Here is a 13,018-nt window from a genome sequence, read left to right on the forward strand (position 1 = left end):
GGACCTCGCCCGATGGAAAACAACACAGGCAGCAAACACCCACTCTGGGCTTGTGAAACCCACCCCAGAACAGCACAGCAGCTCAATTGAGGCACCTCTGTGCAGAGGCACGTGAGGAGGGAATTTTCCTGTGCTTCAGGGAGGAGTAGAAACGTTCCAGAGGTGTTTGAGGGCAGCAGCCTGGGCAAGATGCTCTCAGAGCAGAGCACGTCCCTCCCTCCCCACCACCTGAGAGAGAGCCCAAGGAGCCTCCCAAAATTTTACTCAGCAGACTCAGGTATTGCTCTGTCATTACAGAAATGCTCTTTTTCTGGTTATTTGCAGCTGGGGTTAGGCACTAGTGGAATAAATGGGATTAATTTTGCATGAGCCCTACAAGTCACCCCTCTCTCTGCTCCTTGGAACCATTCTGCTGCTCAGCTCGAAGGACAGGCTGGGTGACTGGAATAAAAGCAGCTTGGCAGCCCAGCCATGCTTGTCTAAGGCTCCTCTTCTCCTGCCTCAGGGCACAGAGAGGTCTTCAAACCCCTCCACATGCAGCCCAGGTGAATGAGCACCCGCTGAGAGCTGACATTCCCTGCGGTAGGCACAGCTTAATGGGAGCTGACCAGGCTCTGGCTGAGCTCAGCTTTGCTCTTTTCTCCTCCAAACCTTGTTCTGCACTTCCCTGCTCCTCACACCTCCCTGAGCAGCTCCTGGGGAGGTCAGGGTGCTGCTGCTTCCTCTCTGAGCCTCAGAGACCACAAATAGCTTCACCTTTGCTGAGGAACACTCTGGCCCCCAGAGCAGTTGTACAGAACACTCCAAAGCCTGTTGGCCTTTGCCATGCAGCTCACCCATACATTTTTAATAGACCCCTGCAATAGTTTCAGTGTCATCCTGCATGAGCAACGGGCACTGTGATGGTTTTTCCAAGCTGGAGGGGCACCCTTGGCATTTGCCCTGTGCTGTCCTGCCGTGCCCTCACTCTGCCACTCCAGGTAAGTCCCAGCCCACCGCAGTGGGATTTGCCAGAGGAAATGTGGGATTTGCCAGAGGAAATGTGGGATTTTCACCACTCCTTCCCTCCCCACCCCAGCTTGGCTGCAGTGAGGATGCAGACAGGAGCGGATGTGGCACCCATCCATCCGGGGAGCAGATCCATCCATCCACCCACAGCCGAGCAGGATGGGAGAAGGATGGGATCAGGATGGGAGTGGGCTGGGAGCAGGATGGGATCAGGATGGGATCAGGCTGGAAGCAGGATGGGAGCAGGATGGAATCAGGATGGAATCAGGCTGGAAGCAGGATGGGAGCAGGATGGGATCGGGCTGGGAGCAGGATGGAAGCAGGATAGGAACAGGATGGGATCAGGCTGGAAGCAGGATGGGAGCAGGATAGGAACAGGATGGGAGCAGGATGGGATCAGGATGGGAGAAGGATGGGATCAGGATGGAGCAGGATGGAACAGGCTGAAAGCAGGATGGAAGCATGATGGAATCAGGATGGGATCAGGCTGGGAGGAGGATGGAAGCAGGATAGGAACAGGATGGAAACAGGATGGAATCAGGCTGGCAGCAAGCTGGGAGTGGACTGGGATCAGGCTGGGATCAGGCTGGGATCAGGCTGGCTCAGGAGCAAGGCCCTGACGCAGCAGCAGCAGCAGCAGCAGCAGGCTGGGTGCCTGATTCACTTTACCCACAGACGTCATGGTGGTGGTGGCACTGCTGGGGTGACGTGGCGGTGGCAGGAGCAGCAGCCGTGGGCTGAGCCCTGTCACGTCCCCACCGTGGGACAGACACGTCCGGCCCCGCTGCAGAGCCCTTAAATACGGCTCGGTGCTAAATAGGAGCTGACGTCAGACCCGTTCCACCTCTCCCAGCCTGGAAAACAGGAGGGAATATCTTAATAAATCAAATGGCAGCCAACCTTCAAAATCAGGTCAGCCTCGCTGGCATTCCCCTCCCCTCCTCACACCTCCAGCCCGTTTTGTCACCGCCAGCCCAGCCAGGCTCCTTGCATCGGGGCCAGATGGGCTCCGGGCGGGAATGCGGCACCGCTCGGCTCCCACAGGGGTGCCAACCATGCCCGGTGCTCCCCGGCCCCAGGATGCCCTCCCTGCCCCTGGGTTGGATGTGGCAGGTGCTGCTGGAGCAGGCTGGGTGGATCGTGAAGTTCTGCTGGTTTGTGCTCACCAGGGGATGGAAATGTGCACCTGGGCTGGAGCTTTCCCTCCCAGCCAGGTGTGCTGCTGTCACCTCTGAGCTCACCCCGTGCCACAGCAGGTGCCTGTCAGAGAGGCCAGCCTGAGTTTAACCTCAACTACACCCCTCATTTCCATGTCAGATTGCTGAATCCTTCTCTGCAGAAAGAAAAAAAATCATTTATGAAAGCAGTTTTGCTGTGTTTTAGAGCACGGGGTGGTAATCTGGGAGCTGCTGTTGATGAGGCAGTAAATAATGCATGGGCTGATTGCCCTTTAGCTGTGCTGAGCTTGTGGGAAAGGTCAGCCTTGGGATGCAAGGGGGGCTGCCTCGCTGCTGGCAGCACTTTTTAATGAGTCCCTTCTCGTTTGGCAGGTGCAAAACATGTCCCAGTCGATAGAGGTGTTGGACAGGAGGACTCAGAGAGACCTACAGTACGTGGAGAAGATGGAAAACCAGATGAGGGGACTGGAATCCAAATTTAAGCAAGTGGAAGAAAGCCACAAGCAGCACCTGGCAAGGCAGTTTAAGGTAGGTCTGATTTCCAAACTGCTACAGGAGCTGTGCCCAGGGGATTGTGGCCCTGGCTCCCATCAGGGGAGCCCAGCTGTGGGGTCCTTCCTGCCCAAAGCACAGCCAGATCCAGGCTGTGGCCTCGCACCCTCAGCCCTGCATCTTGTTTTAGGGCAAAAGCACAAATCTCTGTGCTCCCACACCCACCTGTGTGCCCGAAACAGGGCGGTGCAGGGTGATTCCATCAGGGGGTCTGCAGGGAATCACCCCAGCTCTGGGTGAGGTGGGCTCCCCTCTGTGGCCAGGCAGCTTCTCCATGCCATGCCCAGCACCCATTTCTTGGGGAAAAAACCCCAAGAACTGGGGCTCCCTTTGCATTCCTGCAGCACGTGGCAAACCACAGCAGGCAGTCACCAAACCCCATCTCCCCTGGGGGTGGCTGGAGAAAGGAGTTTATCAATCAAACATCAACCCCCTTTAAAAAAAATCCTCAAAAATACAATTATTACAGCTGTCCTCAGGCTGGCAACCTGCACATCTCCAGGATTTTGGCTAATTTTGGGTGTTGGCAGCAGAGGCAGCACCTTCTGATGGGTTTTGTGTGGTGTCCTGGTGCTGGGCAGAGGGGGAGAGGAGCTGCAGTCTCTGGAATGCAGCTGGCACTGGGAGCAGTGGCCAAACCCTCAGGAAGTTGCTTGAGGATGAATGAAATTGCCAAAAAAGATGTTCTGAGCAATACTGGAATCTTAAATTTTAGCCGTGCTGCGGGTTAATAGATATAAAAAATCAAATGGAAAAGATTTCTGGTGGAATTTGGGGACTTTTCTGATCAGCCACCCAGCTGATTCCCACCCTCATTTGCAGGCAGCTGGCTGGTATTTTAAAGCAGATTTTTTTTTTAATGCTAAATACTGAAATACCATGATTATCTCATAAAAAGCTGGGAAGATGGTTCTTAAAACTTTTCACCAACTCCACCTCCTCCGCTCCCCATCTCCAGTTACTGCAGGACCCTAAATTTAGCTCTGCAGTCTGGATGGAAAGACTTGAGCATGAGTTTCTTTTATTTAATTATTTCTTTATTTCAGTTATTATTGTTTTCCCCCCCTCCACCACTCTGATGAGTTCAACCCTCCCCATTGCCTGCCAGGGAACTTGAAATGAAATAAAATTTAAAACATTCCCCACGTGCCAAGCACGGGAGGGAAAAATCCTCTTGGCTTAAATAGGAGGGGATGGATGGGAAGGAGGCTGAGGAGGAATTCCTGATCCTGTTCAGCCCCAAAAAGCTTCAGGACACAGGCAGATGTCACAGCCCTGGGTGCTGGGAGCTTGGGCACTGTAATTTGAGCAGCACCAGGGATTTTGGGTGTTCTAACACAGCTTCATTAACGGGTAGGTGCATGCATATTAATGTCTACTCATTAGCTGCTGGAGCAAAGCATCTGCAACAAAATGCTGCATTCTGAGCCTTTAAGTAAGCAAAAAAAAAAAAAAATTAAAAAAGAAAAAAAAATTCATTTCTGCAAGATCCATCTGATAATGAATTTTATTTTTCTGTTCTGCGCTTGAAACCAGTGAGGAATTTTTTGTCTAATTTGCTGCCAAAGCAGCATTTGAAAGAACAGGCACAGCATTTTGTTCCTGCTAATGCCAGCATTAAACTGTGAGTGCTTTGGAGCTCTTGTGTTGGTTTTTTTTCTCTCTTTAGTGCCGTAAGAGTATTTGTCTATGAATGGCTATCTATATAAGGCAGGTTAGTGAGCTAGATCCTCAACAGTATTTCATTTTCTTGCTTACAGGGCTAACTAAAAAGCAAGTTTTTTCAATGCTGCAGTGACTGAAGAAGCAGTTCACTCCCATGTAACCATGAAAAGAGGGCCACAGAGCATTTTGCAACATGCATTGATTTTTTTTGATTATTTTCCAAATTAGCACCATATCTCACTAAGGAACCTTGAACCACACAACCGAGATCTTCCTTTGCATGCAATTGTAGATGCATTTCATGAATAGTTTGAAACCCTTGTCAATGCATATATATCTTATTTTCTTTTATTTTTTGGAAAGAAAAAAAAGAAAAAAAAAAAACAACAACTCTTTGTGTATGTGATCTGAAGCATGTAACCCTAAGATGTTGCATTCTAAAAATGACAAATAAAGGCCTTTCCCAAATATTTTGGTGTTCTGCAGCCTGTTTAATATGTTCTTGCCAAGACATCATTCGGACCAAAAATAATAATTGAGCTAATTTTAATGCTAATAATTGTGGGAAATGTGAACATTTCGCTCCCATAGGAAGCACCCAGGTCAAGGCAGAGTGTTGCAGATTTTTGCACGCATAGCACTGAACCGAGCTTATTTTAACCTTGCAGGCAATAAAAGCGAAAATGGAGGAACTTAGGCCTTTGATACCAGTGTTGGAAGAGTACAAAGCCGATGCCAAATTGGTATTGCAGTTTAAAGAGGAGGTCCAGAATCTGACGTCAGTTCTAAACGAACTCCAGGAGGAGATTGGCGCCTATGACTACGAAGAGCTTCAGAACAGAGTGTCAAATCTTGAAGAAAGGCTTCGTGCATGCATGCAAAAATTAGGTAGGCTCAGAACCACCACGGTGGCTCCAAGGCCACCGGCGCCAACGCACGCATCCCGGCCGGAGGCAGAGATGCCCCGCTGGACATCTGGTGCCGTGCCCGGCCGCGAGGGATGAGCTCCACGCAGCCAGGGGCCATCCTGCCAAGGGTTATGCCACCAGGAACATTCCTCCTGGGAGTAGTCCTGCCCAGGATTACTGGCAGGAGCAATGCTGCTCGTGGTGTGAGCGCTTCAGGATGCTCCTCTCCTCTCCTCTCCCCGCGGAGCGGAGCGGGCGTGTGGGCGGCGCTTGCATAAGTGGCAGCTCACGCTTATGCAAAGCCAACACTTGCACCCCTTTTGCTTCTGCATCCCTGGACCTGGTCCGTCAGCAAAGGGCTCTGCTCGTGGTGGGGGGTGTGGGGCTGTGCCTCGGTTTCCCTCGGTTTCCTTTCTTTGTTTTTGCATCTTGCCAATCCCCCCGGAGCAGAGCATGAGGAGCTGGGCCGCGGTTTGGTCCTGCCCCTGCGCGGGATGTGAATCCTCCCTCTCCCATCCCCTGAGGGAGCAGGGAGCCATTTCCACCAGGCTGCTGCTAAACCACCAGGGACTCGACCTCATCCAGAGGGTTGGAATTGACTGAAACTCCTGGGGCTGTTGTGGGGAGTCTCAGCTGCCACCAAACCCAAGGCGTGGCCCCAAACACAGGGGGAAGGAGGAAAGGGCACTGCCTCCCACAGCTGCAAGGACTCTCTGCACCATTTGTTGGGCCAGCTCTGACTTGATTTAATTTCTCCTTCCATTATTGACTTTCTTGCCACGCCATTTAGATAATCCAAACACATTAACTGCTCTGCAGTCTATTTTGGTAGCACATACGAAATTACACTCTCAGGTAACTTCACGGAAGATCAGATCTCTTCTGAGCACTTGATATCCTTGGCAAGGTAACGCTTTGTTTCTCTCTTGGCTCTGCTGCTGGGGTTGATTTTGCTTGTTTCTAGATGCCTCCACACTGTGAGCAGCCACCTCCCCTCCATTCCCTCTGCATTTTCATCCTCTGGTTCCTTGGACGTCCCTTGCAGGTTCCATCTCACCCAGAGAGTAAAATTCCCATTTAAACGTGGATGCTCAGAGTATTTGAACAAGTCAGGCACCGAGGTACCCTTGGGACAGGTAAAAACCCCCTGGCCAAGAGAGATCGGAGTTTAATTTCTCATTAATTAATGAGTGCTGGTGGCCCGGCCTTGGTTTGAGAGCAGGACAGGCTGGGGCTTTCTGCCCCTTTCCCCCGTGATGGCCACAGGGAGGGCAGCAGGGTTGGGCAAGGAGGGAAACTCTCACCTTGCCCTCACCCTCTTGAACTTCCCCCTGAAAGCCTCATGGGGACATGGAGTCCCCAGTTCCTGGAGCTCTGTCAGGTGGGCACGGTGCAGTGGGAAGATAAGGAAGGATGAACAGATAAGAAGGAAAGATAAGAAAGGAGAACAGGCCCAGGAGGGTGGGGTGGACCAAGGGCACACAGAGGCCTCCTGGCGGATGGATCCTCTCATCCCTGCCCTGCTGAAGGCAGAGGAGAAGATGCCCAAGGAGGGGTCCCCTTGCTGCACCCAGAGCCTTCAGCCCATCCCTTGAAGATGAGGAGGAGCTGTGGTCACAGGGAGAGGAAGCAGCAGCAGGAGCAGGGATTTGAGACTTCAACCTTGGGGACAGTTCTTTCAACAAAGCCATTCCAGCCAGGGAAGCTGGGACAATCCTCCCACTGACCCTAGGCAGGCTTCAAGGAGTAGCTCCCAAACCATTCAGGGCTCCAAAAAATTAGAATCTGCTCTTGGACCATTAACCCTTTCTGCACATCCCATCCCTTCACACTCAGGTCCAGCTGGGACCAGCAGCCCAGGTAAGAAGGAGGCAGGTAGGGATGCTGAGCTCTTGCAGGTAACCTTGTCTAGGAACTTTTGGGAGTTTTTAAAAATCTTTTTGAGTCTTTAGCTGGGCTTTTTGGCTTCTTCCTGCCCTTGCTCTCTCTCTGGGGTCAGGGCAGCTCTTTTGCAGCAGCCCTGGCTGCTCACAGAGATGGGTTCTGTGCCTCCCAGAGGCTCAGGCCAGAGGATATGCTGCTCACCAGGAAGCTGATTTATTTGGTCACTTAAAAGAAAGAGCACGGATTGAATTTCCAATGCTGTTTATCTCTCTGGTGTGTAAACCACTGGAAATGGTTGCTAATTGAGTTAAATTCAGATAACAGCCTTACAAATGCTTTGCTGCCACACAATGAGGCCCTGATTGCCGAGGATTTCACTTTGCCGCAGGTTTTCTGCTCCGTTGGGCTCGCTGATGTCTCAAGGAGAAGGTTTTAGCTGGGAGAAAGGTTTTTCTGCCGCTCTCCTGGAGTTTGTGTGCCCCAAACAGGGTCAGGGAGCTGCTGCAACAAGCACAGGCCAAGGGGAGCGGAGGGATGTGCCACACTCACACCCACTTCACCTCTCCCAGGGAGCTCTGAGCCTTAGCAGGGCCTTTTCCTTAGCCAAGGTCCTGTTTTGCATTTTGGGTTTCCTAAGCATTATTGATGGATCAATAGTGAAAACACTCCTTGACCCTGGCATGTGTGTGGAGGGGGGGAAGAGAAATCAATAATGGCAGCTTCAATCTGTGTTTCTGTTTACACTCCTAAAGATCCCTATTTATACAGGGATTTTAGCCTTTGCATTAATGTTCCTAAGAGGAGGTGCAGGGCTTGGCACTCCTTGGATCTAGGGGGAATTTAACTCAGGCAGGGCAAGAGTTCCTTGGGAAAAATCCTGGTGCAGGGATGGGCATGGAGCCATCCCTGATGGTTTTGGGATGGGGATGGAGCCATCCCTGATGGTTTGGGATGGGATGGAGCCATCCCTGATGGTTTGGGATGGGGATGGAGCCATTCTTGATGGTTTGGGATGGGCATGGAGCCATCCCTGATGGTTTGGGATGGGGATGGAGCCATCCCTGATGGTTTGGGATGGGGATGGAGCCATCCCTGATGGTTTGGGATGGGGATGGAGCCTGATGGTTTTGGGATCAGGATGGGGCCCCATTCCTGATGGTTTGGGATGGGGATGGAGCCATCCCTGACGATTTTGGGATGGGGTGCTCCCAGCTAGGCAACAGAGGCAAGATCCAAGCCCAGCTGAGCTGCCACAGCCCCATCCCTGCCTGGAGGGCTGGGATTGGGATTGGGATCAATCCTTGGCTTCCTGGGAAGATGGAGCAGGATCCTGGCTGTAGCAGCAGCACCATGAGCCCAGAAGGAGCTGGTGCCTGTGCGTTGGTGGAGGAGCTGCTGGGAGCTGCCAGGCAGGACTTGTGGGCAGCATCCAGAGCTGGAGAGGAGGTGGTGGCACCCTGGGAGGAAGGGAGGGCTGGTCCCGCCCGCTTCTGCTGGAAAATTCCTTGTGCAGCTGAAGCGGGGATGCCTCTCATGGCAGGACAGAGGGACACTTGGGGAAAGGCTGATTTGTGGCCAGGAGAAAGGAGCTGAATAGCTCTGGGTGAAGAGGAGCTCCTCTGTGAGGCCCTAAATCTGCTCCTCACAGGTTTCCCTGTCCTGGCCCCCTGGGTGAGCAGCAGGATGAGCTTTTCTGTGGCACAGCTGTCCCTGAGTGACCTGGAATTCCCATAGAACCCCATCTGACAGGAGGGGGGCTCTGCAGAAGGCTCAGCTGCTGATATTGCAGGTGTGCTGTGCATCTCCTCAGGTGGGTGAGGATCCCAGGGGCTGGAGCTGTCTGTGCCTGGGTGGCAAAGCTCACTCAGGACCTTCAAAATCCGTGTTGAATTCCCCCCAGCAGCCTGGGATGGGTTTACAGCAGGAGGGAGAAGAGCCCTCCTGCATTGCTGAGGAGCTGGGCTGTGTGTGCCTCTAGCTAAACAACATGTAGGAGATGTTGCAAACAACACTGGTTTACCTTTATCAGCTGCTGCTGCTTTTTTTTAACTGGTGTTTTTTTGTTTTGTTTTGTTTTTTAATCAATGAGCTTTTACAGCACGCTCCTCTCCAGGGAAATGGGAGGAGGAGATAAAGTGACAGCAATGTAGGGCTGTGATAATGGAAGGCAGATCTGGGATTAGGGGAAGGCTGCACCCTTTCAAGTCATTAAAATTTGGTTTTTTTAACCCATTGCATCTCTTTGCTCTCCCTCTGAGCTGAGAGGCTTGGAGTGCAGCAGGCAGGAGGGCAAATTCCTGTGCCTGGTGTCTCAGCAAAGCTCTGCTTTTTGGGGGCGCCTCTCTTGATCTGCCTGGGTCTGGAGGCTGTGGGGACACTGCTGGTGCCCTTGGTGCACATCAGGAATTTCTCCCTCTGTTCTCTGCCCTGGGCTAAGGGGATCCCTTTGGCTGAGGCAGGTGCGTGTGTCTGATCAGGAATTACAATGCAGGTGAGAACAGGCCAAGGAGAGAGGCAGCTGAGAGGGATTGCAGAGTTCTGGAGGTGCTCAGGGTGTAAATTCTATGATTCCACGAAGGTCAGGTTGGACAGCAACCTGATCTGGTTGAAGACATCCCTGCTCATTGCAGGGGGCTGGACTAAACAACCTTTAATGGTCCTTAATAACAAACCATCCTAGAGTTTTAATTTGGAGCAGGATGACCTTGTCCTGAGCTGGCACAGCTCTCCCTGTGCTCCAGCAGCACCTGCAGGGGCTCCCACCTGCAGCCCAGCCCTGGGTCCTGCTGAGCAGGCACTGCCTGCAGTGCAGCCCCAGCACAGCACCCAGGGCAGCTTCTCCACCCACGTCCAAAAGGAGAGCTCAGGAAACACCTCCTGAACTCCAGGTGCTGGCTGTGCCCCACTGCCTCTGCCCTGGATGGGGTTTTAAATGGGCTCTGGCTGGGTTTTAAATGGGCTCTGGGGTTTTAAATGAGCTCTGGGGTTTTAAATGTGCTCTCCTTGCCCAACAGGACATCCCCCAGCAGCCCAGTCCCTCCCAAGGCATCTCCACCTCCTCCCCTGTCCCTCCTCACTGCACTCACGTTAAATTTTGGTGGGGCAGGGAAGCAGAGTGGCAGCTCTGCTGAAACTTGGGGATATTGTTGGGAAAAGGAGCTGGGATGTGGCTGCCCCTGCCATGCTGGGGCTGCAGCATTCCAGATCCATGGACAGCCCCAGAGAGGGGTGGGACAGAGCCAGGACTGGGAAATGAGCTGGAGCAGAGGTGCTGCTGCTTCCCCTCATATTTAGGGCTTGGAAACCCAGCAAGGAGCTGAACTGGCTCGCTGAATTCAGCAGATTTGGAGCTCCTGGGTGTGCCCCAGACCTGGCTCACAGTGCCCTGTGATCCCTGTGCTGGTGAGGCTGAGCTGGGCAGGACCCTCAGGATGCTCTCACCTTCATCCTGCTGTGCTGGGGCTCCTGTCCCAGAGCTGGCTGGAGATCCAAACAGTGTGTGTGATCCTCCTGAGTGTGTGTGTGATCCTCCTGTGTGTGTGTGATCCTCCTGTGTGTGTGTGTGTGATCCTCTGAGTGTGTGTGTGATCCTATTGAATGTGTGTGTGTGATCCTATTGAATGTGTGTGATCCTCCTGAATGTGTGTGTGATCCTCCTGTGTGTGTGTGTGTGATCCTCTGAGTGTGTGTGTGATCCTATTGAATGTGTGTGTGTGATCCTCCTCAGTGTGTGTGTGTGTGATCCTATTGAATGTGTGTGATCCTCCTGAATGTGTGTGTGATCCTCCTGTGTGTGTGTGATCCTATTGAATGTGTGTGTGATCCTCCTCAGTGTGTGTGTGTGATCCTCCTCAGTGTGTGTGATCCTCCTGTGTGTGTGTGTGATCCTCCTGTGTGTGTGTGTGTGATCCTCCTCAGTGTGTGTGATCCTATTGAATGTGTGTGATCCTATTGAATGTGTGTGTGATCCTCCTCAGTGTGTGTGTGATCCTCCTGAGTGTGTGTGATCCTATTGAATGTGTGTGTGTGATCCTCCTCAGTGTGTGTGATCCTATTGAATGTGTGTGATCCTATTGAATGTGTGTGTGATCCTCCTCAGTGTGTGTGTGTGATCCTCCTGTGTGTTTGTGTGATCCTATTGAATGTGTGTGTGATCCTCCTCAGTGTGTGTGATCCTATTGAATGTGTGTGTGATCCTCCTGTGTGTGTGTGTGTGATCCTCCTCAGTGTGTGTGATCCTATTGAATGTGTGTGATCCTCCTGAATATGTGTGTGATCCGGAGTGTGCAACATGAGATGCAACGAGGGGCAAGCTGGGGTTGCTGTCCCAGAGCTGCCTGGAGCATCCACCGGTGTGTGTGGATCCTCCTGAGTGTGCAACACGAGGGAAAGCAGCCGGTAAATGATCCCTGCAGGGAGGAGATTTATATCGAGGGCCATTTTCCACCTTCCTCTTTTCTCTCCTCTGCTTAACCCGTACCAGTCGCAGGTTTCCAGCAGGGCTGGAATAGCCCCGGCTGCCTTTTCACCTGGATCAGAGCAGCTCCTCCCTGCCCCTGCCTGCTGCTCTCATTCTCCATTCCGGGCCACTCGCAGCTCCTTTTCTCGGGGACAGCCAGAAGGGCAATTGTCATTAAGAGGTGCGAAGCGAACAAAAGCATCCGACACTTGTTCCTGAGCCGATTCCCTGCGATGAAACCGAGCTTAGCAGGGCACAGAGGAGCGGGTGGGGTGGTGCCGGTGCCCCTCGGGGGCTGTCGTGGTGCTCACCAGCCTTCCCCTCTTTTCCAGCCTGTGGGAAGCTGACGGGAATAAGTGACCCGATCACAATTAAAACCTCGGGGTCCCGCTTTGGATCGTGGATGACGGATCCTCTGGCTCCTGAGGGGGAGAACAAGGTAAGAGTGTGTGACAGCATCACCCGTGTGCCTGAGGACAGCGAATATTCACCACTGGGAAAAGCAGGGAATGTCCTCATCCATCCCACCGGGCTCTGCTGGCAGCAGGAGGGGCTGAGCATCCCCCAGGGAGGGAGGATGAGGAGAAGTTGAGCAGCCCCTGCACTGCTCCCTTTCCTGGCTGAAACTCCATGGGCTCAGAATTGTCACCACGAGGTCTATGTGGCGAAAAAAGCAACTGTTGGGTTTCTAATCTGTGTTTGGCAGCCAGGAGGGAGCTGGGGCTGAGCAGAGGGACCCATGGTCCTGGTCCCTGCTGCTCTTCTGCTGCCAGCACCTCTGATAATGTCATCTGCCTGCATTTGCCCTCCATCCTCCACCTTCATTGCTGTGAGGAATTAACTGACTGCAGCCAGAGAGAGAGATTTGTTTTGCTTTGTTTTGGTCTTTTATTTTTTTCCATTCAGACCATTCAATTTTGATCCCAAGGAGGTAGGAGGCCAATAACTGGCTGAAAATCAATCCCAGCTCCCCGTGACTGATGGAATGGAAAATATCTCGAGTGTTTGCCGAGGATTTGCAGGCAGCAAAACAAAACAAGAAGCAGAAAGCTTGGCTGCCTGTAATTCCCTCCTGCATGCAGCATCCTTCAAAGGATAAAGGCACCAGCAAGGGCGGGATCAGGGCACCTATTTTGGGATCTGTGCCCTGGCATCAGCTCTGTAGCTGTGAGAGGACAAGGGATGCTCTGGAGAAGTCAGCCCTGGGTGGTTGCTTTGAAGGTGACTTGAGTTGTCAGGCCCTTTCCCTCCAGCAGCCAACTGGTTGGCACTAGTTCCCCAATTCAACACCTCCATATTTTACAGTTATTAAGCAAAATTTCCCCTCCGGCCCAAATAAAGCCCTGCTTAGAGGTGAGATGGGA

At 52.5% G+C, this 13,018-nt stretch overlaps 1 protein-coding gene across 2 annotated transcripts in view; it reads left to right on the forward strand.

The window, feature by feature from the left end:
* The window catches only part of OLFM1 (olfactomedin 1), a 36,673-nt gene that overhangs the window by 18,903 nt on the left and 4,752 nt on the right, over window positions 1-13,018 (forward strand). For both annotated transcript variants that reach the window (XM_071454188.1, XM_071454187.1), the window contains exons 3-5: window positions 2,559-2,714; window positions 5,072-5,291; window positions 11,987-12,093. In XM_071454188.1, coding sequence (XP_071310289.1) covers window positions 2,559-2,714; window positions 5,072-5,291; window positions 11,987-12,093 — 483 coding nt within the window. The remainder of the gene's footprint in view (window positions 1-2,558; window positions 2,715-5,071; window positions 5,292-11,986; window positions 12,094-13,018) is intronic.

The sequence above is a fragment of the Agelaius tricolor genome, unplaced genomic scaffold (genome assembly GCF_023055355.1).
Source record: "Agelaius tricolor isolate 1412-34295 unplaced genomic scaffold, bAgeTri1.0.p SCAF_38, whole genome shotgun sequence".
Classification (NCBI taxonomy): domain Eukaryota; kingdom Metazoa; phylum Chordata; class Aves; order Passeriformes; family Icteridae; genus Agelaius; species Agelaius tricolor.